This window comes from Polyodon spathula, chromosome 25 (genome assembly GCF_017654505.1).
Source record: "Polyodon spathula isolate WHYD16114869_AA chromosome 25, ASM1765450v1, whole genome shotgun sequence".
NCBI classification, from domain to species: Eukaryota; Metazoa; Chordata; class Actinopteri; order Acipenseriformes; family Polyodontidae; genus Polyodon; species Polyodon spathula.
This window is the reverse complement of record NC_054558.1, coordinates 20116278-20140863: the sequence shown is the minus strand read 5'-3', so window position 1 is coordinate 20140863 and position 24586 is coordinate 20116278. Positions and strand designations below refer to the sequence as shown.

Sequence of the window (24586 nt, the reverse complement as noted above, 5' to 3'; positions counted from 1 at the left end):
TAATGTTATTTAATCAGTTTTATTATGAATAATATTTCCATATTTTAAAACTATGAAAACATCAAAATACACACATGGCATTAATTCAGTTCCCTCAACAAATTTATATATATATATTGTGTATCATTTGTAACATAGGTTGGTGCATTTTTTTTTTTTTACATTTATGTACAACATCATACATTATTCTCTTATTTCTCAGGTAATACTGATGAAATCAAAGATGGGCAGCATATATTAACAGGTGTACAAACATTCACTGGGAAAACACACATACATTCTCACATTAACCCTGGCTAACAGCACGACAATGCAATGGGAGATTTTTGCATTGTAGCTGCTGCTACTTGGCTGACTGAATCAATAGCCAGACTCTAAAGTCTTTGTGTGACACTGTCTAAATGTAATCCCCCTATAATACAAATCCAGTGGATTGCATTGGGCTTGTTTTAAGCCAATGTAATCCAAGGGTCTTCGTAGTATAAGCTAACGCTTGTGTGCAAAGTCAGCAATAACAGAACCCTGGCTGTAAACCAAGGAGTACATTAAAGACACCCGTCCCATTGCATAGCAGTCCCACCCATTTCAATTACAGTATCATCCATTAAGCACACCTCAATTACACCACATGAAGACCAGCTATACATTTCCCAACCTGCCAAACCAGCCCTGATATATTCAATCCTAGCTCTGAGAGAACACAAAAACACTAAAAACTTTTCTTCCGGTAACAATTCAAATAAACATTTCAATATCTGTCTTGGAAGGCGAGTTACATAACAGTACCACAGAATCACACCCTTTTCTACCCCTCCCCACCCACCCTAGCAGTGGCTGGGGTGGGTACAGATCTTGCTGCATCTTGTTTGCACATCCACTCAAGGATAGGGTCTGTTTCCATGAGCCATGACTGCTTTCCTTTCATGTATAGCCATTTGACAGTAAAACTTGAATACTGAAACAGTAGCACATCATGTATCTCCTCTTAAGTTTTATTTAATAGTTTCTGTGTATTGAAAAGACAGGTTTTACAGCTATAGAGGAAAGTACACAACACACATGGGGCATCAGAACAGTACTGCAGTGGTTAAGGACCTCAAGACTGGTTATCTGAATCCACATGACTGATCACACACAGGGCAGGGGCAATGCATTCTTATCTGCAAGATCTCTCTCACTCCTCAGGCGTCAGCCTCGGGCTGGGGCGCAGAAGGGAGGGGGCTGGCCGGACCCTCTCGTAGAACAGCAGGTAGGCGTTGGAGGAGAGCGCCTCCTGCAAGTTGGCCTTGCGTACAGAGTCATCAGACACCCACAGCCACTGGCTGCTGAAGGCAGAGGGGTTCTTGGGAGATGGAGGGGAGCGGCGGTAGGTGACAAAGTGTCCTGAGTGCATGTCCCCGTGATGTACCAACACAGCTGACAATCGGAAGAGATAGACAGACGAACTGTGGGAGGAGTTAGAAGTAAGTTACAGTGGCCATGGATTTCCTAAAATGTGTCACTCTGCTGTAAACCTCTACTCACCTGCACTCGTAGGTGAGGGCAAATGGGGGGCTTGTTGTGGAGGGGGGGAGGTATCCTGGGCACGCTCCATTCGTCAGTGGCTTTTTGTTGTTGTTTGATTGATCTGGATCTGGCCAATCAAAACAGGAGGCGTAGTTAGAAATGTGAATACTTTTAACTCAAAATCACTTCAAAATCTTAACACTTAGATGTTAATTAATGAATTCATGTATTTGTTTATTTATCAGATTTAGGGTTCAGGACTCAGACAATACCTGAGGGTTTGGGAGACACCCTGGTATCCTCTAGAATGCTTGTCCTGGCTGCCCGGTTCTGTCGCTGTGACCTTCGACCCACTGTTCTGTGCTTGTAGGAGTCCATGGACAGGAACTCTGTGAAGTGCACATGCTCCTGCCGCTTGATGGGCGTGCCTTGGCTGGACCAGGTCAGCCTCTGCAGGTGAATACACAGGCACTGGGGCAGCTGGGAGGGCAGCAGAGCAGTGACAAGGGACAGTGGTTATTGATACAAGCGTTGAACACCGAATCAGATTCCACGTTACAGTACATACATAATTCATCTGAACTGCACTTACCTTCCCCAATTTGAGCTGCTTGATAAAAGTTGACCTCTGGCTTTCCACAACCTGTCGATTTAACACTCCACTTGCATGGATCTGAAAAAAAAAACAACAGTAAATGTTACTGTTCAACTTTAGGCAAGAACAGATCAGATAGGAGCACCATTGCATTCATAAAGCTGGAAGATTCAAAATCTATGGCAGCACCAGTTTGCTGATCGATGAAGGTTTGTGATGTCCTTTGATGATTAGACAGTCAATAAGATTACACTGATAAAGACTCTAGCCAATATATTTGTGTTTTAAAATTTTAGACTTCTGATAGACATGTGCTTGTGAATGGCTGCCACCTACCTTGGTGCAGTTCTCACACTCCACATCTTTGATCGTCTCGGAAGAGATAAAATGTTGGAGGCAGTGATCCAGCGTGACAGGCCGACCCTGAGTGACAGACACGGTCAATCTGAGAATCTTGCAACAAATGCATGCCTGTCTGTTCTTCATGCTTACATTTTTAAATCACGTAGATCTAGATCTGCGATGAATCTTGAAAATCACAATTTTATCAGAATCTGTGGGTACCATGTTTGTCTGTCTGAGCAGATTTTTACATGTGCACACACTGAAATTACAGCTTTTGCCAACATACTGAGGCCCCATTATTGTGTGATTATATGAGTGTTCCTGATATCTGTATACAGACATTTCACCTCATTCTACCTTGAGAGCTGTGCTTACCCAAGTTGTCGTAGGAATGGTGAGCGAGAGGCTGTCAAACGAATCATATCGGACTGGACTCTGGGGGCAAATCAATGAAATTATTACTATTATTATCATCCCTGAGATTCTGTGCCTCGGTGTCACATCCTTTACTAGTGAACGCTCCTCACCTGTTGGTCACAGCGCTTGCACACCATGTTACTGGTCAGTCGTCCATGAAAAGGATGCTGGGATTGCCACGAGTTTGGTAATGGATGCAAAGGTCCTGGAATTCAAGACTATGATTAATATTGAGTTTGTACCTGAGGAAATTGCTGCATCCAGGAAGAAATAACCAGTACGCTTTATAAATCAGCAGCTGCCAAGACACACTGTTCAATGACCAGTTCAGGCTTTACTGCAACACAGTACTGTGGCTAATTTGAGCCCTCTTTTTCCAATATCTGTAAAGCTTCTAAAGGGATATTTCTAGTTATTCCCTGACCCCATTGTGTCTTTTAACTGCCCATCTTTATATCACATCTTTACAGAACTGACCCCGTTTTGCAACTTGTCCTTTCATTTTTTTTGCTTGTTCTTTTAGACAACTGATAGGCTATATTATTTGGTAAGACCTGTACGTAGTCTAAATAAATCAAGAACATGTAACAGCCCTGTAACTAAACCCTACATACAGTATTTTACACAAAGCCCCTCACCTCGACTCCTGCAGCTGAGGTTTTTCTCATCCATCCCTACGGCGCTCTAAGAATCAATCGAGGAGAAGACACGGTCAGTACCGTAGGTGTGGAACAGCAGTAGAAGCACAAAGTTTCATTTGAATTCCAACGTCCTCTTACCTCGAGAGACTGAACATCAAACAGGTGAGTGATGCGGGGATGCCTGTCCCGCTCCTCCTCCTCCAGAGAGGAAGTGAGCACGTGGAAGAGCTCGTGTGCATCCTGCACAAAAAGAACAGAGATCAATCAGGAGGACCAGGGCAGGGCTGCCCAACGGATGCCTCACTGGCCTCCACAACGTGGCTCTCAAAAGCATCCCATACAGGGCTTGAAATGGGTCTCACAAGAGGACAATCCGTAATCTTTGGTAGAAGCCAGGATGCAATGCAACATATTGATGATGTGTTTCTAAACATGTTTAATGAGCAGAAATCTATTGAAGCGTTGAAGCTGTTACTGTTTAGTCAGCTTCTTAGTAAACTAGCCTGTTTTTTTGTTTGTTTTTTTGGACGACTGTAAGAACTGGTAATCGATTTGGTTCTTTTAGCCCTGGACTACAGCATGCCTGGTTAGTCTGTAAAGTGCCCCCACAATTAGGGTTACTATATAACTCCATGTACACTAGGACAGTTTGGGACAGTACAGGTAACTAGTCCTTCTGTGAAAGGTACATGTAAAACATACCAGAATGCATAGTGCATTGAAATGCCTATACTGTCCCATACTGTCCTAGGGTACATGGCGTCATATGGTAACCCCAGCCACAATCATGTCCAGGACTCCATTTCATGAATAAGTAGGTATACTGTTTTTATTAGAAATATATAAACCTGGCTAAACCATAAGGACCCTTCCACTAGCTCCCCTAGTCACTGGGGTTACAACAAACTAAAAGTTACCTGCTCTTCAAATGAGCTGATCTGCCATCTGTAACTCCTGAGGGCCTCCAGCAGCTTCCCTGCATCCAGGACATCACCCTCCGCCAGCTCCTGCGTGGACAATGCTGCAAACACGAGACAACGTTGCTCCAAAAGCTGGCTTCGCTAAAACAAGTCAAACCGTCATTAAAAAAGCAGCTTGGTGTGGTATACCCAAATACCTTACTCCAGGGATGGAAATAAGACTCCCATTGCACAGCAGTTTGATCCATTCTTGGTTTTATTATGAGTTTAATAATACATACCTGAGCTTGTTACCTATTAATTGTGGCTAATCAAGCTCATACGAAAATCTGGAATGGGTGAAACTGCTATGCAATAGGAGTCTTATTGCCAGCTCTGTTGTCTCTGCTGCTGACCTACCCCTGAGAAGCTGCAAGAGGGTTCTGGCCAGCTTGGGGTGCTGTTGCTGCTGGTTCTGGTCTTGGTTGTACCCCTCTGTTAACTCGTCCAGCCAGCGGATAAAGGAGGGACACGCCGCCAAGCCCTGAAGCAGGGAGTTCATAAAGCAGGTGTTCCCCAAGTTCAGGAGCCCGGGTACCATGCCTATATCAACGAAATGCAATACAAGCAGTTAACATTAGGAAACACAAATGGAAAGCCTCAGTCTCGCAGATAACCAGCACCACAGGGTTTTTTCAGTGAAAATGATCTGTTTCACTGCATTTGCCTACTGTATTTAACCATACACAAATCAACACATATGCTGATAACTTTATAATCTACGCAATGTTTGTAAGATTTTAAATAAAAGATCATCTTTTTTTAATGTACAGTAACAGATTATAGAAGACTAGTCCTAACAGGGTCTGTGAAACCAGCCTATACAGAAGAAAACTAAAATTCAGATTTCCAAAACTGTTGGGTATTATAAGTGCTAAACACTTCACACTTTTTTTTTTTTAACAGCTGTCTGATTAATAATGTTTCAGATATCAAAACAGTTGTTTACCTTTTTTTTTTTTTTAAATAATAACAATAATAAATTATCTGAAGAACCTATACAACGCTGCACTAACCCTTCTTCCGTTTCTTTCTCTCCGTGACGGGTCCCCACAGCACATAAACTCCAGCAGCCACAGCGGCTGCTACGCCACCAATCACTCCCCAGTTCTTCACCATTTTATTTCTAAAAAAAAAAAAAAAAAAGCCAAAACAAATCAGATTTAAATACCGAAACATCTCACAAACTTAAGTAATGTACAGCTAGTTACCAAACCGCTTAAGATGCTAGGAAGACATTTTAAGAATACTAGATTTCTGACAGCTGCAAAAATCCTGCACTGTCTGGCTTCATAAAAGGTGGGAGATGCGTGTGACGTTTAAGGGATATTCAATATAAAATATATGCATGTGTAATGGACTATATCTGTTTACTATTTTTTTATTATTATATATTTATGTTACATTATGTTTCCAACGTTTCAAATTTGAAAATAAACTATTAATGCATAATTGCAGTTTTAACGAACCGTTCCTTAAAAAAAAAAACCTGATTCAAACTCAACAATAACAGCGAGAGTTACAATACTAACAATATCACTTTGATAAAGTTCTCCTTGGCCCAGGCGAGAGTCCACATCTCTCTATATTAAAATACAGAATAAGATGGAGACACCAAACAGAGGTATAAACATTGTCTATTATTATAAAGCCGTCACGCACAGCGGCGGACATGCACGGATCAGTGCTACCGACAACCTTGTCAATTTCATATGAATCATCACAAAACTAATCAGACGGACTCGACAGTCGTTAAACTGCGTTCAAAGCGTAACGACTTTGTAATAGCCTTTTTTTAAATACCTTGTTTTGGAAATGCCCGATTAGTAAAGTGACGTACGTGTAAGTCTCTAGTTGCGTGCGTACATTTGAATACACAACAAACAACATTCAATATGACTCCCGATTATGCATCAACAATATATTACGCAACATTGACTGAAACACAGCTTTAGATTTTTCAAGGCAATCGTATCAAGTAATTCAATAAACGTTTTACGCTTTCACAACAATTTGCGGCTTTTCCCCACAGCACTTTTGACCGACGCCGCCATTTAACATCCCCAGCCCCCGGCTATTCTGAGCCGGTTCGGTTCTGACCTGACCGCAGATCCCGTCCGCACAAACTCCCTGGCGAGCCTGGCTGCTGCCTCCAGCCTGCACTGCATCCTCGCCGCCGCCGCAGCAGATCGGACCACATCAAGCGGAGGAAACTCGTCAGGGGAACTCAAAGTGCGGAAAGATACGGAAGAAAATGAAGTGCGGAGCAGGAAATGAAGCAGAAGGTATTTTTGGTTGCTGAGCAGCCGCGGTCACTCAAGGGTTATGATGGGATACACAGTCGAGAGAGGATGTCAGCAAAGAGACTGATTAGAAGTTCAATGTTTAAAACGTTAATAATACCCACTGACAACTGCATCGTTACAGCTGCAATTATTAAGATATTAATGTGTTTTATTCGTTTTAATGGTAAGAATTAAAATGTATTCCAATACACCAGGGGCAAGCTGTATTCGGCAGCCACAGTGAAGACCAATTAAGTCGTGTTTAAGAGATTTTAAGCACATTTCAGTATTTATATACTTACAGTGTTTGCCAAAGCGTCTAAAGAAAACTATACTCTCATAAACAAACACATCTCTGTTTAATTACAGAGTTACTCCTCTTGCACGAACACTTTGCTAATGCAATGCCTAGCCTGATTTAATGATTGGTGCAAATAGGCATACCAATGTTATCCCTGTCCCAATCCTGGTAAACATTTTGTAGAAAGATATATAATATATATATATAATATAATATATATATAGATAGATATATAGATATATATATAGATATAGATGAGACCTGGGTAATCTTCTAAATTAAAGAACTACGTTTTGATCTGAACAGAAAGGAGGACCCATGTCAGTCCCGCAGTGAACGGTAATGTGTGGTTGTTGAATACATTCTCTTGATACTTGGTGACTCATCCTCTCTCTTCCTACGGTCATGCTAATCTAGGGGTATGACGCAGGGTGCAGGGACTCATCTTTTTTTTTTTTTGGAGAGCTGAACTCACACTGAATTAACAGTCTCTCTGTGTGTGTGTGTGTGTGTCTTGCAGCTGTGTGGTGGACCTCCTCTGTCTGTCAGTCTGACTGGAGGGATACAATCATATAACTACAACAACATCAACGATACACGTGAAGGTGCTGCCATTACCACAAACAATCACCATTAACTACACGTATTCATAATTACTATTAATTAGAAGTAATTATGGACCCATTATTGGTTCTGTTTGGAACTGATTGGTTATACAATCCAGTATATAGAATATAGAACAAAGAGTCCCAAAGAAATCGCGACTTAACCACGCGGGTCTTTATAAAGGGGTCACCAGATAACATCATTTAGACAAGCAGAGGCTTAGAAACATATAGCAGATAGTGAATGTCCATTATGTGTAATTCTACTATTATACAGCCTGCTGACTCAAAAGGAGGAGGCAGACTTTTGACTATTACATCACAATGTTAATCAAAAACATATCGGTTATTATATCATCATATACATGTATTTCCAACGCGTTATAACTGCAGTTACTCTCATAGGAAAGCCAGGGTGTCATAAAATAACTCACTATTATAAACATTAAAGGAAATATTATGTTACCGAATTGGTTTAATTATATTTTCCGTGCACACTGCAGTACAAAGTAACAATATTAAGCACAATTAAAATACAAAACAAACTAATATAACTGATTTTCGGCTCTGAATGACCCCTGGATACGACACGGGAAGCTGAAATAGTAACGCCGCCCCTCCGCAGGTCTCCTGTGATAATCAGAGTGAGTCGCTGTCCAGCAGCCTGTAGTGCTGAAATCTCAGCTCTTTCCCATAACAATGGAACGGCAATGAGACAAAGGATCTGCAGACCACGAAAAACGCCATTGCAATGGAAGATGACCTGTTCCAGCTGAGACAGCTGCCGTAAGTAACAGTTAAAAACATTTTAAAGCTGTCATCGAACATTGCCGAAATACACATTTATGGTAGGAAAGCACCGCGGCCTTTTAGTAAACATTCCCCATGTCTTGTTTCGGCTAGCCGGGACATGACGAGCCTCAAATGCAGACAGAAAATGCATTCAGTTTATTAGCTTATTGAAAATAATGATTTATTTGCAATTGTATTTTTAGATTAAGTTACAGCTGTTATTGATGCGAATGCAAAGACAAGGGCTGGAATCCATATATTGAATGTACCACAGCTAAGTCTTGGAGCCTGTCGATGCATCGTTGTGGTTTGACTTAATTATGTTAGTTTTCATTTTGTATATTGCAAACTGCTCCTATAATATAATACGCACACTTACTGTAATCTCATTTCATGTTTATATATCATGTTTACCGGTGTTATTGGCATAGGGGTTTATAATTAATTTATTAGCACGGTGCGTATGAGCACTGGGACCTGATCCAATCTGTAATGCGATTCGTTGATTGTACTACTATAAAGCTGCTACCGAGATTAAAATACTAATACTATTATAACAATACATCGCATGAAAAATATTGTATAACATTTTTATTATTAATAATAGTTACACACCAGGGCATATGTACCTATATAATTCAGTTGACAATGCCTTCAGAGAAAAGCGTCTTTTTTTTTTTAACCTTACTCAAGTCTTATGATTTTTTTTGTCATGTATTTTTTTATTTAGATCAATGAATATATGCATAGATGGATAGACAGACTCCTTCATTCTAATATATTTGTTCTTCAGTGTTTTGTTAATATCGTCAGTGAGAGGATCCGTTGAACCAAAGCCAATATCTTCTAACTAAGGAGATCACGATGAGCCTTTATTAATATACATTTTTTTAAGCAGATGTTACTGATTTGCAATTTTGCTGGTCCTGGGAGTGGGCTGTAGCATTTTCTCTTGTCTGCATAAAATTATTTTCTATAATGTGTTAACATTCAGTTCATGTCCTCTTCACAAGAAACTTCAGAGGTCTCTGGATAACATGTACATATTGTTAGGCTGTAGAGTTATTTAAGTTTTTAAACCCATTGCTTACCTTTACTATTAGCCCTGATCTCCTTAGGCATCTGCTGCAGGTTTGTGGTTCATTTGCTTACATTTTATATTTCACTTTGGCATATGCAGATATTTCAAATACATGTACTGTATATAGATGCTGCTTCCTAGTCCTTAACCACTTCATGTGGAGTAGGTCAAACTCACTCCAATATACAGACCGGCACAGATTAGAGCAACACAACATGTGATTTACAGCGAGAATAGAGGTGAGGATTGTAATGCTTATTTTTTCTCAATCAGACCCCATTACTTACTAAATAACCTGGTGTCTCAATAGATAATGGTATCCTCTTTAAAAATATGCTAAATATTTGAATCAGCATTACATTCCCCATCCCTAGTTGTACTGTTTTCCTAGAAACAGGAGAACATTTCAGGGGAACCATTCTGCTTGTGTGATGTCCTGCACATTCAAATAGGTAGCATACTTCTAAAGAGGAGATGGTTATCTATTCAGGGACACCAAGATAATTAGTAATCCAAGGATCTGAGTAAGAAAAAATTGGCAATACAATCTGCACCCATAGTCTTGCTGTAAATCACTGTTTTTGGCATATTGTGTTGGGTGTTAGTATACAACAGTTTATCCACTGAATTGTAGTTTAAGTGAATAATCTAAAGTTTAATAAAGCTAATAAGAGGTGTGACATTGATTTAACACATTAGTTAACTGTACTGTAAACAGCAGTTACTGTGTAGTTGCAAGACAAAGCAGTTTAATTACCTAAATTGGTTATACCAATTTAACTCTTCATTCTCATGCTCCCATGCCAGTAAAACAGCAGTAGTGTAGAACAGTTTCATCATATCATATATGATTTAATTAATCAAAACAGTTTTTAATAACTTACTGTATCATATTACTGAGTTACCAAGCTTGGGGAATCAGGCTGAAAGAGGTTAACTGAAAATATATGCGTGCTGGAGATAATTACATTGCACTGGAAAATCTCAGCATATCCCAGCATGAAAAGGGATGTTTAATGGTAATCTCAGCTGATCACGGTGATTAAGAACTCCAAAGCCGCCCACCTAAATGTATTTATAAAAAGGCACTGAAACAGTATGAGGTAATTTCTGGGGAATTGTTTTCTGCAACTTGTATTTGTGTGTTGTCAGTCCTCAAAGGAGAACAGTGAACAGAATTCTAAAGGAAGCGCTGGGGAGATGGATCCTTGTCCTTTGAAGTAGGACAGTCAAGCTGACAGACACTGTCACCCTTTTTCTTTTTGAGGTTCTAACAGTTTGAAAAGATCTTAGGTTTACTTGATTTGGGATCCTATTGAAACACAAGATATCTGAACCTCCATTGTGGAGTCAGCATTAAAGAAATAAACAGAGTAGTATATCTAAATACATATTAGAGGGTACTCTCAGAAACCAATCTCCTTATTAAATATGGAACAGCTAGTAATCAATAATAATCAATGCCTTTGCAAATTAATTAGTCTGATATACAGTAATGCAATATATACATTGAGAAAACTATTTAACTATTGATTGCATTATTAAAAAGCAACACCCCATTTCATTACATTCTGTCACTTCTTTTCACAAACAGAAGAGCATTAGTCTAGCAAAGAGCAAGGAAAGCACGTGTTACATGGCAGCTAGCTACATGAGGCTCCAAATAAGATACCAAGGTGATTAATTAATCCGTGTTTAATTGTGGATCGCAAAATAAAAACCATGGCGATCAATCATCAATTACTTGCTGCATCTTTAATATGAATCCAGCTGTGTGTGACCCCCCCACCCCCATTACCATGACTTCAACGGAGCCCTCTGATCGGTCTCGTTTCCAGCGTGGTGAAGTTCCGGCGCACAGGTGAGAGTGCACGCTCCGAGGATGAGGCTATGTGCGGAGAACATGAGGTTCGGATCGAAGGGGTCCACCGGGACCTGGAGCCCGTGGAGCTGGCGGGTGGAGCCGCAGTGCCTAAGGAGTTCGCAAACCCCACCGACGGTAACACAGCCTCTTCACACAGCAGCATAACTGAGGGATTTATGACATTCATACAAAATACTGCTCAGCTCTTTTCTGTAAGATCCCTTGTAAAAGTTTCCCATAGTAACATAGCAAAGTGTAATAATGCAATGTAAAGCACAGAGAGATACGGTAAAGCATATTAAAAAAAAAACATGGCAAACCAGGGTAAACTATGGTAAATTTAACCATAGAGAAAGCATGGTAAAAGTGCATAAATACCATGGTAATTGTTTATACTACTTGAAACCTGAGATGGTAACCTGGAGTTAACAATGATTCTATGAGATAGATGTTCTCCATGATGATTGTTAGAACTGTTCTGTTTGAATAGATAATGGTACGTGTTTTTCACGGAGGTCATCTTCCATGTAAAACCAAATTCATAGACAAACATCAATATACAGCTTTGTTATATATATATATATATATATATATATATATATATATATATATATATATATATATATATATATATATATATAGACAGCTCTGGAAAAAATTAAGAGACCACTGCAAAATTATCAGTTTCTCTGGTTTTACTATTTATAGGTATGTGTTTGGGTAAAATGAACATTTTTGTTTTATTCTATAAACTACTGACAACATTTCTCCCAAATTCCAAATAAAAATATTGTTTAAAAAGAGTAAGGATTGCTCCACCCTTAGTATTTGTATGGCAGACACACGTTATACCAAACGCACCCTCTGGTTACTCTTGTTACAGATACATTTCTGGTGGAAGATGCAGTGGAAGCCATTGGCTTTGGGAAATTCCAGTGGAAACTCTCTATTCTCACTGGATTGGCATGGGTAAGAAAAGTGACCTGAAGGAAAAGCCAATAAGGCAATTATAAAATAAATAAACAGGAAAAAACTACAAGAATGCTTGGGGGGTTTAACTAGTGAGATGGGAGTGAATGGATAGACACAGTATCCAGCAGCCTGAGCTTGTCCAAACACCACGTTGGTGCTGCTTGCTTATCCGAGCGCCTCTCTTTGATCTCCTCTCTTGTCTTTCTCTCTCTTCAGATGGCCGATGCCATGGAGATGATGATTCTCAGTATTCTAGCCCCGCAATTGCACTGTGAGTGGAGGTTACCCAGTTGGCAAGTTGCCCTTCTCACGTCGGTACTGTATCGGACCTGATCTCATTTCATACAGACATGCACCATGCTATACATTGCACACACCCTTCTCCATGGCCTCACACCCCACTACAGGAAGCACGCTCTCGCTGCACACACCTGCATTCATTCTCTGTATGTTTACCTATATGTTCAACATTACTGCTCCCCTTACTACTGAACAGTTTTCACTTCATTGAAGGCAAACCACTATAAACAGCCCTTTCTATCATGATCAGCGCCTTCTTGTTTAATCTCCACTGAACACATGCTGTACCATGCTGCTTGTTACTGGAACGGTGGGATGGGTGAACGAGTTGACGTACAAGTTCTGTACATGATTAGAGTACTCTAAACAAATGTATTTAACCATGCTAAAGGGATTTACAACATGTTGACTGGAATCTAAGCACTCTTTTGTTTCTGATATTAGTGCTTAAGAATCTTACTTAAAGACTAAATCAAGTGCATCCACACACACACACACACACACACATCGAGCATCTATCTGTCAATCTATCTGGCTGTCTATCTCATTACATTTGTAAATACAATACTTAAACTTACTTTTATTATTATTATTATTATTATTATTATTATTATTATTATTGCTGTTGTAACGCCCAGTGTGTGTCTTTGTGTTTTGAGCAGGTAGTGTTTATTGGCATGATGCTTAGCTCATCGTTTTGGGGAAACGTATCTGACCAGTATGGAAGAAAAACCGTAAGTCTCAGTGTGTGCATCTTTATATACATACAGTATGTATACATAGGGACCTAAATGACTATGCATTTCAGTCCGATCAGGTCAAACAGCCCCACAGCCCCTGGCTCTGACCTTATAAGTAATTATTCACTACATTACAATGTACATCTGAATAATGTGATAACGTCGTGTCATTACCAGGGCCTGAAGGTCAGTGTGCTGTGGACTCTGTTCTATGGAGTGCTCAGTGCGTTCGCTCCGGTGTACGGCTGGATTCTGTTTCTGAGGGGACTGGTGGGAATTGGGATTGGAGGTGTTCCACAGTCGTAAGTGAAGCAGAATATTCAGAGCAAGGTCTGTCATTGGGGGGTAATAGAGGCTTCAGGCAAGTTCGTGATTGTATACAGCGACACTATTTGAAGTCAGAACTACAGTATCTACATTTATCTGGGTAGTGTAGCGAATACCATTATCTCCCAGTTTGAATAACGGTCAGTTGCCAGTAATCCCCACGCCTGTAATTTAGATTAAATCTATTTTTTACAAAGAGAGAGTTACCATAATTAAAATGCCCAGCAGGTGGCGTGGTGTGTATATTTATTTGAATCAACATATAAAAAATAAGCACATGCAATGTAGTATTTCTTCCATTAGTAGGGGTGCCAAACTCAAAAGCCATTAGCGTGGGTTCACAATAAATTGATCACAGCTTCTTTGCACAGGTTTGCATTATGCTTAGCATATAAGCCACAAATAGTTTGCAAGTAATTGAGAGTGTAGGATAAACCCTACAGGCAATAATTGAAGCAAGTGCAAGAAAAAGCTGTTCATTATTGTTCTGAGTTTTGCATAGGCGAAATTGCCTTTGCAGAATACACCAAGAACCCTAACCGTGAAGTCCTTATCAAGGACCGGTATCCATGTTATTAAAATGCTGAGGGGCAATGTGATCGTTTAGCTTCCCCAGGGTCTGCTAGAGGAGTCCACCTATGGCACCCCCAGCTGTTTAACTAAAAGAATGCAGTGTAAGACTAATTAACCAGTGTTTCAATTATCCTTTTGATAGTGAATCTGCCTTTCACATGCACAGTATACTGCTATGGGAAAATTCCAGCCCAGAGTACAGGGTGGGGCCAGTGGCAATCCTTCATGTGGAACTCAGCATGAAGACCGTTGATTGATTGCGATGACGTGACTGCAATTCAGCTATTGTTGTCTTTGCCAGGGTAACACTCTACGCGGAATTCCTGCCAATGAGATCCAGAGCCAAGTGCATTTTACTGATAGAGGTACGACAATCCTTTTAATATTACTGTGCCTGCAGTTAGAACAGTGGTGCAGTTCACAGGCTGATACAGTGCGGCTGAACTGCAGCTACAGTGAAGCCCAGCTCCAGCACAGTTAGACAAGCATGGCACTTTTACTGCAGCTCATACATTACTGTGAAGTAAATATCCACGCAGGTTTACAGCGTAATGCTTGCCGCTCCAGTTTGTCATACTTGACATGAAAGATGCTATATTGATGTTTGCTGTATTTCACTGCAATTCATGGTACATTCCATTGTATCACAATAATATGAACTGGTACAAATTTGCAATCTATTGAAGAAGTACTATTGCACCATATCAGTATCAGTGCCCACTGTGCAATGCTTATTCCAAATGTTGCCACTGTTGGTAATGAAATGACCTGTAATGGTAAAGTATTGTTAGGAGGAATACACACTTTCAGTATAATAGTATCTCATAGTATAGTATTTTCATCCATGTGTGCTGACCCCCTCCCCTCTCCTCCCCCCAGGTGTTCTGGGCGCTGGGCACCGTGTTTGAGGTGCTCCTGGCTATCATGGTGATGCCTACGCTGGGCTGGCGCTGGCTGCTCCTCCTCTCCACCTTGCCCCTCATGATCTTCAGTGTCCTGTGTTTTGTAGGTATACAGTAACTGCTAGAAGCGATGAACAGAGCAGCCTGACAATAGTGGAGTTTGTAAACCCAAGGACACATACAAGCTAGTTGCAACATCACCCTTTTAGTGATAATTACAATTAAACAACTGATTTAGGGGCTGTTATTTGTACTTAAAATGCAAGTGTTTGGCATAACCAAGAAAAACCTTGCTGCCTGTGTTGATTTTTCAGTTTTACTTAGAGGCGTTGTGACACCTTGTGGTTACACATTGCCATGGCTGTCAATGCTCCTTCTGTCGTAAGGATCTTCAATGAAAAGATGCGGCAAACTGCTAACCTTTCTACAGTGGATTTCAGCATTGCCAAAAACCATGTCAAGTGAATAACGTAGATCTGCCTGACTTGTTAAGACCAAAGTCTTTTTTTTCAAGGCAGCCCTAGCATGACAGCAGATCCTGATCCATATTGTACTGCTGCATGCCTGTCATTTCGTTTTAGTGGCTGCCGGAGAGTGCAAGGTACGACGTCCTAACTGGGAACCAGGAGAAAGCTCTGACCACATTGAAACGCATTGCCAAGGAGAATGGAGTCCCCATGCCACTGGGAAAGCTTACTGTGGCCAGGCAGGTAAGAACTGGAGAGAACTGGAATCCCGGGATATGGGAATGTGCTTCTATATGTATGCATGGCTTTATTTGTGTATGTGTGCAGGACATTTATAACTTGAATAGAGAAAAACTTGAATGGCCAAAATCTTTATTTGCTAGTACCGTTAATTGTTGTGTTTTTATTTACAGGAGGACCGTGGAAAGATTCGGGACCTCTTCTCTCCCCAGTTCCGCTGGACCACTATCCTCCTGTGGTTTATCTGGTGCGTGGAGCCCACCTTGCCTGCAACTTCAGAAACAGTTTAAAATGCCCTTGTGACTCCACTGATTGATCGTCTAGTTTCCTGACGGGATAGAAGCTGGGTTATCTAGCATTGCAAGCTCATTCCAGATTCAGTATTCTGCTGGAACAGTATTTACAAAAGGGTTAATGTGTCCCTCTGTGCTTGTGTTTCAGGTTCTCCAACGCATTCTCTTATTATGGGTTAGTGTTACTGACCACAGAGCTGTTCCAAGCAGGGGATGTGTGCAGTGGTAAGTGTTTCATATTCTCAATGGCTTCCAAACAAGCACAAGATTCATGAGCACAAGGTTGTTTGTAGCTGTTCTTTATAAATCTTCTTTTGTGGTCAAATTCAAATTTTACAAAACAAAATATAACCCTAACAAATCTCTTATAGCCATGAACATTTCGACTGCAGCAAAAACTGAATAACTATCACCAAACTAAACGAACCTGATATTGCCTGCCGATGTAATATAAAACATCTTGATAGTTACCTTTTTTAATTCTTACGGGATTTAGCGTTGGGCAAATGTTGTCTGTCACCTCAATGCTTTCAATCAATAGCTCTATTAGACTGTACAGAAAAAATCATATTATAGTACCAGTTTCATGTGGGAAAATACCCCCCCCCCCCTTTCCTCCTTTAGTTTCAAAGGGCAGAAGGACCATGGAACCCAGATGCAGCTTTGAATGTAAATACCTGACCGAGAATGACTACAAAGACCTCCTGTGGACCACCTTATCTGAATTCCCAGGTACATTCCCCTTGGCTCACCACAAGGGCGGGCTGCCCGGCTGGGCAATAACACCCTAGGGAGACATCTCTTCTAATAATGTAATGATGTCTACATGATGGATTTTTAACTGGACAGACCCAAGTTAAATTCATGCCAGGGAAGCAAAAGACAGAAATGAGCTTGAATGAATGTACCGGCATAGTTTGCTCTCTATTACTGATGCAACGTGGCCATATACATATGTAAAGAGCCCCTGAACTCGTGGCTCAACTAGTAAACTTGCCTGGGGATTCCTGGTCGTGGGATCAGGGGCCTCCCACTGAACCTTCAGTTCTCCTGAGCTGTGTGGGGAATTGCTGCTGCAAGGAGAAAAAAATAAAAATAAAGCTCATGAACGCTGCGGAAATAAATATATGAATCATTTGATATTAATCTAAACATTTGATGAATGCATTCTACGGCTTTAAAAAATGGCTCCAAAGTAAGCATACTCTGTGAAAAAAAATGGAACCTCTGAAAAGCAAAGCAATTTACTTTGAACTTTCAAATTCAAATTGAGGAAACCCATTATTTGAATGTTGCCTGTGGTTGCAGTGTGCTCTGGTCTCCTGTTTACGTCTCACTTACTGTATTTCCATGGGGGTGTCAGATGCAGCTGACCTATGAATATGTAAACAGGACAACAACTTGCTGACCCTGGCAAATATCTTCTCCACGTGCAGCATTAAGCATGTTAAAATTACATTAAAGAAAACGAATAAGATCCTTTTCAGTCTGTGATTGAATTTAGTTCTATCGATTAGTTCTATGCCTACTGTTTGTACAGTTGCACCTGATAATTCCAATTGAGTGAGCTGAAGTAATGGATTATATACCTACAGCATAGCAAAATCATCACAAGAAACAGGTGCTCACAATATCTCTCCCACCAGCTTGGAGCACAATGCTATAGTATTACTGCTTGCTTGTCTGTCTCTCACAGGCGTGCTGGTTACTCTCTGGGTTATCGACCAGATCGGACGCAAGAAAACCATGGCGCTGTCCTTCATCGTCTTCTCGTTCTGCATCCTGCTGTTGCTGGCCTGCGTCGGAAGGTGAGGGCATCAAAACCAATGCGCTTGTGCAGTGGACTTTTTGAATGCGTTGTGTTTGGTTGAGGCTTGCTCACTCTCACTGTTGCATGTGTGTTTAAACTTCTCTTTGTTCTCATTCCTGCAGGACGGCTCTCACTGTTTTCCTCTTCATTGCCAGGGCTTTCATTTCGGGTGGATTCCAAGCTGCTTATGTATACACCCCAGAGGTGAGGAACCCTGCTGTGCTGCACATCCAAAATACAAACACAAAGGAAGCAATGCTTCAAATAAATGGATAAATAGACTCAATACCACAATGCCTGGAGCTTTCAATAAAAAAAGGAACAGTAGCTCGTACATCGTTAATAAATTTTAAAGAGAAATAAATGAGGATAGTTACCATGGCATCAAAAGCCTAGAAGTACCTCCACTGTTTGCATTCAAACACACCCCCTTGAGAAAGTTCTGTCAAACATAATGCTGTAAAGGTGGCTCTTTTAGACTTTGGCTAGAAGTTCATATACAAAAACTCAATAGTCCCTAATTTCCTGTAATAAAGGATAATTTAATGCATTGGTTTTGCCAAGAAGCCCCTGCTCCCCTCCTTGTATTGCTGTTGTCTTGGTTCTCATCCTGCTTGCTTGTCTTGTAGGTGTACCCCACAGCTACGAGGGCTCTGGGTTTAGGGACCTGCAGTGGCATGGCCAGGGTGGGTGCTCTCCTCACCCCCTTTATTGCACAGGTAAGACTCCTCCTTCATTCACAATGACTTGTGCATACTCACACACAATGCAGAGTACTCAAGATAACCCTTTGAACCTTTACCAGAATGCAGAAGTTAGCCTCAAGCAATGGTTGTAAAAGCCACTAAGCAGGAGCAACAATAGCTCGACACAGCTGTAAGCGAGTCCTGCAAAAGCTGCTCCGTTTTCCTCCCCAGGTGATGCTGGAGTCTTCGGCCTACCTGACGCTCTCTGTGTACTGCTGCTGCTCCATCCTAGCTGCCATCGCCTCCTGCGCCTTGCCAATCGAGACCACAGGCCGTGGTCTGCAGGAGTCCAGCCACAGGCAGTGGGGTCAGGAGATGGTGGGGTGTGCGTCCCACAGCTCAGAGAGGATCCCCCGCTCCAGCTCGGGGTCACAGAATTGACGGGGGCTGCAGGACGGGTCAGAACCCCCCGGAGCGCCATTTGGGCTGGTCTTTACTAGTCTGTACATAGAAGTGTTGGGTTTAAGAAGGATGCCTGCCTGTACAATGTGTTTGTATGATTGCAAAATGTGAGTTCTATCAAGACATGCAAGCAACACAGCAGATTGTTTCTCCTAAAGTCATATTAATGTATGTGAACAGCTTAGGCCATCAATTATTTTTCATGACAGTCCAGCTAAAAAGAACAGAGCTCATTTTAGGGCAAAGGGTGAGGTCTACTGGTAAGGAAAGTGTGAGATGGAGGCCCTGAGAGGTGCTTTAGTAACTAAGTGGCTGCTTCAGATCTGTACTGGTTTTAATCTTTTCTCACTGGTCATGGTGGTACTCGTTTCACACTGTAAGGTCAGTGTCATGATCCCAGCCCTCCAATCAAACTGTACGGCCAGCCAGCTCTGAAGCACTAGTGAAGAATCTGCGATTGATTCTCACCACTTTCTTTTGCTTCCAACTGTGCAGATTTAATTTGAATACGCTGAATATTTGCATTCGCATACCCGCTTTCAATTATCAACGGGGGTATCACAACGTGTACCGCAAGCGCTGCCTTTCCAAACGCTGCTGCAGAAACCTCCCTGTGACTTCTCTTCAGCAGTATGATGTGCACAGTGGATGTCCTCAAAAGACAGCCTGTGACTGTTAGTAATGCCCCAGTTGAGTAACAATCCAGGATAGATGAATGAAAATGTCAAAACAAAAAGCTGTTCTGTGAAATTTGCTATAGCAGCTGCAGCTGTATGCTGGAGGCCCAAGAGCAAATAATGAGAATACTGTCAACCTGAACAAAGAATGTAACATGCACATATATGGAATATTAGACTCATCACACTGTTATGAGTTTTCCCAACATATCTGGGTTAAAACCTGGGCTCTAATGTACAAAACATTTACTTGTAAAAGGCTCAGACACTTTGTGTTTAAGTGGATTGGATTCCCGTGCTGAACAGAGCTATTGAGACAGTCAACCACAGAGCACAGGTTTGCAAGTGGATTCGTTCAGGTGTCATCAGTAATGCTTAATGAAGAATCCTCAATGCAAACTGAACAAGCACACAGACAGGGCTCAAGAGGAAACCATGTCACAGTGTGCTAGTATTGGCACAGTCTGCCAGTAAAACATGTTACACAATATGCCCTCTTGAGTGCTGGTATGTGCTATAATACACTGTAGCTGGAAACAATTACTGTACTTATAACTGTGACAAAAATGTAAAGATGTATTTAAACATGCACGGGCTGGCTCTCAGAGCGCCCACACTCCATTTAAATAGCTTCTCTCTCTCTCTCTCTCATGCCTGCCTTTCACAATCCATTAAGTGTCTCTACACAGGTTCCTGCCAGTGCACTCTATGTAAATGTGTATCATACAATGAATGATGTTTAAAAAAAGTCTCACACATCTAAAGTGTTGTTTTCCTTCTATTCTACAGTATCAGCCAGTCCATCTTATTACACTGATGTATTGAAACAACTGCAACATTCAACTGAACCTAATGCAGTTCAGTCAAACTACCTGGCTTTCTCAATCCTAAAATAGAGAACTCATTTTCCCCACCAAAAAACGTGGGGAATTCTCCCATTTTTACAGTTTACATTTGACAGCACACCCACTCGTTCTGGCCTCACTTACAGATTGACTGTTATGAGCAGATGGTTTGAGTGCTTCAGTTTCAAACAATGCTCTGCACACCGTGAGAAGCAAACTACGATGAGCTTCATGAAAGCAGTTTTCATTTCTGACTTGAGTAGGCACACTTTGAAGTGAAAAAAACACAAAAAGAATGAGAGAAATGAATTAAAAGATGTTGTTATAGACAAAGTCTAGATAACACATAGAGTTTAAATATGACACTTGACATATTTAGCAGGTAAGCAGCTCCTTCGTGCAGCCTCTGGGAGAGACAGACATGCATCCTACATCGCATGTGCTTGAAGGGTTGGATATTGAATGCATTGAGCTAATTATTAGAGACAACTGAAGCAAGTTAGTTATTGTGTACCCAAATGACATGGTCACTGGTTAACCTTACTCATTGTGGCTTTACAGTGCTATTACATATTAAAATCATGTATAAAAAATTATTATAAAATGCCAAAAAGAGGCCAATGTTTCATGATTTGGATGTCTGCTGCCTTCACGTCAATGGAATAGGCACAGTGCAGAATGCGTTGGTGGCGCTCAAGGGATCAGATCAGAGGGGGTTAGAGCCTTGGCGTTGCTTTCTGTCTCTTCTCCTCCACCACTTTTCCAAAGAGATTGGCTGCCTCCTGCGCACACCCCCAGTGGATGGTAAGCCCAAAGCCTCCGTGCCCGTAGTTGTGTATCACCTTGACAAGAACGAAGACAACTTACTTGTTTGTACTCCAGAGTGGTATGGAGGTCGCTCCCCCTGGCTGACCTGCCACCCGCTCGCCAGCTTGAACATCTGCTCTGTATATGTCAATTCTACTGTTCCCATTTAACTATAGCCTCTCAATTTATAAATACAAATGCAGCTTACATGTTTTACTGTTAATTTACTTTGTTTACTGCATTGTAATATGGATGTTCTTCACTGTAATATTATAAATAGACAACAATATTTACTGGATTAGAGTTGTACATCCCCATTCCCTCGATTTCTTGGCTTATTTTCAAACAACAGATGACTTCCCCTATTACCGGAATTGGGATTGTCAACTACGTAATATTACTCCTTGAGCACATGGCTAATTCAGAATGCAGTGTGCGTGCTCGCCCTTCTTTCAGTTGAACACACTGAGAAACGTGGAGCTCACCTCGCTCTTGGCAGCTCCGTATTGCAGGGTCTCTCTCTCCAGACGCACTTTGCTGCGCACCGGCCTCAGGCCAGCCCAGTCGTCCACAATCCTGGCATGCTGAGGAGTTGGAATCAAGTCATTTCTCAGAGCTGAGAGTCCACAGTGGCAGACAGGACTTGACTAAGGTTTAAAACAGTTACACTAACCACCAGCCACCCCCACTCTACCCCTCCTGGCATACTCACTGGTACATAACAAGCAGGTCTGTGAGCCGCAAATACCCTATGAAGGGAAATGTTTAAAAACAGGATAGTCTCTTCCAAGAGAGGAGCACTGATCAAGCACTGCAGCCACTGACCTTGAGACTGGGGACCAGCTTGCTGCAGGACTCCCACACTTTCTGATGGTCCTGGGAGTTACTTTCTTGACTCCAGTTCCCCAGTTGAAAGATGCCTCCAATGGTAACTAAATTACTCCTGGGGAGGAAATAGAGTCAAGCTTGCAAATGGGAAATATCTTGGGGAAAAATGATGTTTAAAAGAGCTTGAAGGAGCAGCTTGCAGAAAGTTAGCAGTTTGACTCAGATACCCAAGTGTAAGACAGTAATAGGGAAACCTGCCCCTGCTTACCCTGGTATGATGTATGGGGTTGTATACACTCCAGTCTTGAGATCGTGAGTTATTATAAAATGCTTTAGCCAAGGAGCCTCTACCTAATAAGAACATTAAAAAAAAAACATGAATGCTGGTTTTATACTATTATTTGTATCCTGAAACAGTTTAGAAATAAATGCAAAAGAAACACAGTTTGTTTTGAATTGATAAAGATTAAATTAATTATATTTTACACACTGGGAATGAACAGAAACACATTGAGGTGCTTTTTGGCTCTGTCCTGTGTTGTTTAAATAGGACACAGGTTCTGCCGGGTTGTCTAGGAATTGAAGCTTGTGTTCGACTAGGGAAAGGAATAACTGCCTGACTGACTGCTGGGCTCACCCATCCCTTCCTGCACACCCACCTTCAGGATCTGTCCCCGGCCAGGCTTCAGATCCTGGTCAGGCTGCAGCTCCCCGGCTCTTATCCCAGTGCAGTTCACAATGACATCCACCCCGGAGTCCACCAGCTACAGGGGGAGACGCAACTTTGTTAGAAAGTTGAGCAGACAAACGTTTTGGCTAGTGCCTTCTGCAGTGTAGTACAGGAGGGGAGAATGCCAGCCACAGGCCAACATGCATGCACCCACAGGAATACTTTACTAAGCTCTGTTAATACAGTAACTATTCACACAGTCCTCTTGGCCAATCATACATCAAGGGACATGAAATAATAATTAAAAAAACACTTCTAATAAAAACCATTATGGTGTACAACAAAAGTATTTTTTTTTTTGTTTTCCAATGTAAAGTGTTTAAAAACATCCCTCACCTCTCTGAAAGACTCAATCTTCCTGTGACAAAATATCACCCCTCGCTCCCTCAGCCTGGAATAAAGAAATGAAACGGCCAGAATGAAACACATCCAGTGGAAAAACACATTGTCACTACCTGGTGTGCTTGTGGAACCCTAACCAGCAGCAACGCTCTGTCCCTGCCCATATAAGGAAACACTGTAATCCACTACTATAAACACCATAGTAAGCCATTTAATACACTTGTTTTTGTACCAGACACTGACGAGAAAATGACAGCAACAAAAGACTGTGCCACCTGTAAATCAACATGCACAACACTGAATGCATGTCTTGAAGCTGTATGGGCCAGAACACAGTGAGCCGAGTGGCTTTCTGCCATTGCCTGAGGATGTGGTGTCGTGGACTCATTAATACTGCAGCACCTGGAACTAGGTAGACATAGTTTGCATAGCGCGAGTTTGCACCAACTTGTAGGCTTTTGCCAAGAATTTCATTATTTACTGTGAGCGTCAAAGCTTTAAGTTTTTAGTGCGTTAAAATAATTTCTTATGAGGAAAAAGGTGCATTTACAAAGTGGGACCCCTCTAAAAACGAGATAGCTTTACATCATTGCAAAATATTAGTAAAAAAAAAAAAAAAAGGTAAACTAGCAGAGTGCTGTACCTAATTCGTCCTAGGCAGGCTCCCTGTGTCTTTGCAGACGGGAATGATTAGATGATTGCATGTTTCACACTCACCTGTCCATGAGCCAAGGTAAATAGCTCTTGCCTTCAATCATAAGTGCAGTGTTGAACCAGCCATAACTGGAAAAAACAGATGCATCCCATAGACAAAAACACACAAGAGAAAATGATTGCACTATACTGTCAGCAAAGAAATACTGGCATCTTACAGACAACGATATGTATGTGACAAATTGTATAACATTATATTATAACAGAATACAGTACTATAATACTTTAGTTGTTGTACATATTACAGATCTATATCAAGTAGTAAAGCTGCCTACTACTACTTACAAGGCTTACCAGACATGCAAATAATTCTAGTTTAATATTATAGTTTATATTTGTGATGACATTCTTCGTGTTCATGATGAAAAAGGCTGGACTGGCACCACTGGAGAATTATGTGCAGAGCAGGGCTAACACTACCCACTGTCGGTATCCATGACAGCAACTCCACTGGTACTTGACATCTCATTCCGAGACTGC

General features: G+C 41.3%; 3 protein-coding genes across 6 annotated transcripts; 1 reads left to right on the top strand and 2 right to left on the bottom strand.

Annotated features, from left to right (window-relative positions):
• Positions 1-97: 97 nt before the first annotated feature.
• On the bottom strand, positions 98-6729 carry LOC121299988 (ubiquitin carboxyl-terminal hydrolase 30-like). Of its 4 annotated transcripts, none has more exons than XM_041228297.1 (13): positions 6474-6554; positions 5480-5589; positions 4824-5006; positions 4422-4525; positions 3643-3744; positions 3502-3547; positions 2974-3068; positions 2822-2881; positions 2438-2524; positions 2099-2179; positions 1779-1986; positions 1525-1633; positions 98-1445 (listed from the first exon to the last, which is right to left on the bottom strand). In XM_041228297.1, exons 1-13 carry the CDS (start codon positions 6515-6517, stop codon positions 1175-1177), a joined length of 1500 nt encoding a protein of 499 aa, XP_041084231.1. In that variant the 5' UTR covers positions 6518-6554; the 3' UTR covers positions 98-1174. The 4 variants fall into 4 exon arrangements, with proteins under 4 accessions (XP_041084231.1, XP_041084229.1, XP_041084228.1 ...); XM_041228295.1 differs by lacking the exon at positions 6474-6554 and adding an exon at positions 5996-6249; XM_041228294.1 differs by lacking the exon at positions 6474-6554 and adding an exon at positions 6564-6729 and having other exon boundaries at positions 99-1445.
• A 1377-nt stretch (positions 6730-8106) lies between these two features.
• Positions 8107-20836, top strand: LOC121299987 (synaptic vesicle 2-related protein-like). The gene is made up of 16 exons (XM_041228293.1): positions 8107-8440; positions 11366-11526; positions 12275-12360; positions 12580-12678; positions 13326-13397; positions 13581-13705; positions 14605-14668; positions 15183-15308; positions 15787-15915; positions 16086-16159; positions 16354-16430; positions 16830-16937; positions 17902-18013; positions 18138-18219; positions 18645-18734; positions 18933-20836. Exons 1-16 carry the CDS (start codon positions 8406-8408, stop codon positions 19140-19142), a joined length of 1650 nt encoding a protein of 549 aa, XP_041084227.1. The 5' UTR covers positions 8107-8405; the 3' UTR covers positions 19143-20836.
• A 156-nt stretch (positions 20837-20992) lies between these two features.
• On the bottom strand, positions 20993-24294 carry LOC121299990 (D-amino-acid oxidase-like; the record flags this gene model as incomplete). The annotated part of the gene is made up of 7 exons (XM_041228300.1): positions 20993-21527; positions 21978-22076; positions 22318-22435; positions 22589-22671; positions 22980-23084; positions 23387-23441; positions 24110-24294. Coding segments are annotated over 7 exons (771 nt in total), but the record flags the coding sequence as incomplete, so codon positions are not given.
• Positions 24295-24586: the final 292 nt, after the last annotated feature.

Excerpts from the sequence above, each read along its gene's own strand:
- LOC121299987 (XM_041228293.1), top strand. The coding sequence starts at position 8,406 with ATGGAAGATGACCTGTTCCAGCTGAGACAGCTGCC. Across the intron at positions 11,527-12,274 it reads GTTCGCAAACCCCACCGACG|ATACATTTCTGGTGGAAGAT; the intron begins GTAACACAGCCT and ends CTCTTGTTACAG. Across the intron at positions 14,669-15,182 it reads AGTGCATTTTACTGATAGAG|GTGTTCTGGGCGCTGGGCAC; the intron begins GTACGACAATCC and ends TCCTCCCCCCAG.
- LOC121299988 (XM_041228294.1), bottom strand. The coding sequence starts at position 6,631 with ATGCAGTGCAGGCTGGAGGCAGCAGCCAGGCTCGCCAGGGAGTTTGTG. Across the intron at positions 3,069-3,501 it reads CCTCAGCTGCAGGAGTCGAG|GACCTTTGCATCCATTACCA; the intron begins GTGAGGGGCTTT and ends CTTGAATTCCAG. Across the intron at positions 1,987-2,098 it reads AGCAGCTCAAATTGGGGAAG|CTGCCCCAGTGCCTGTGTAT; the intron begins GTAAGTGCAGTT and ends CTGCCCTCCCAG.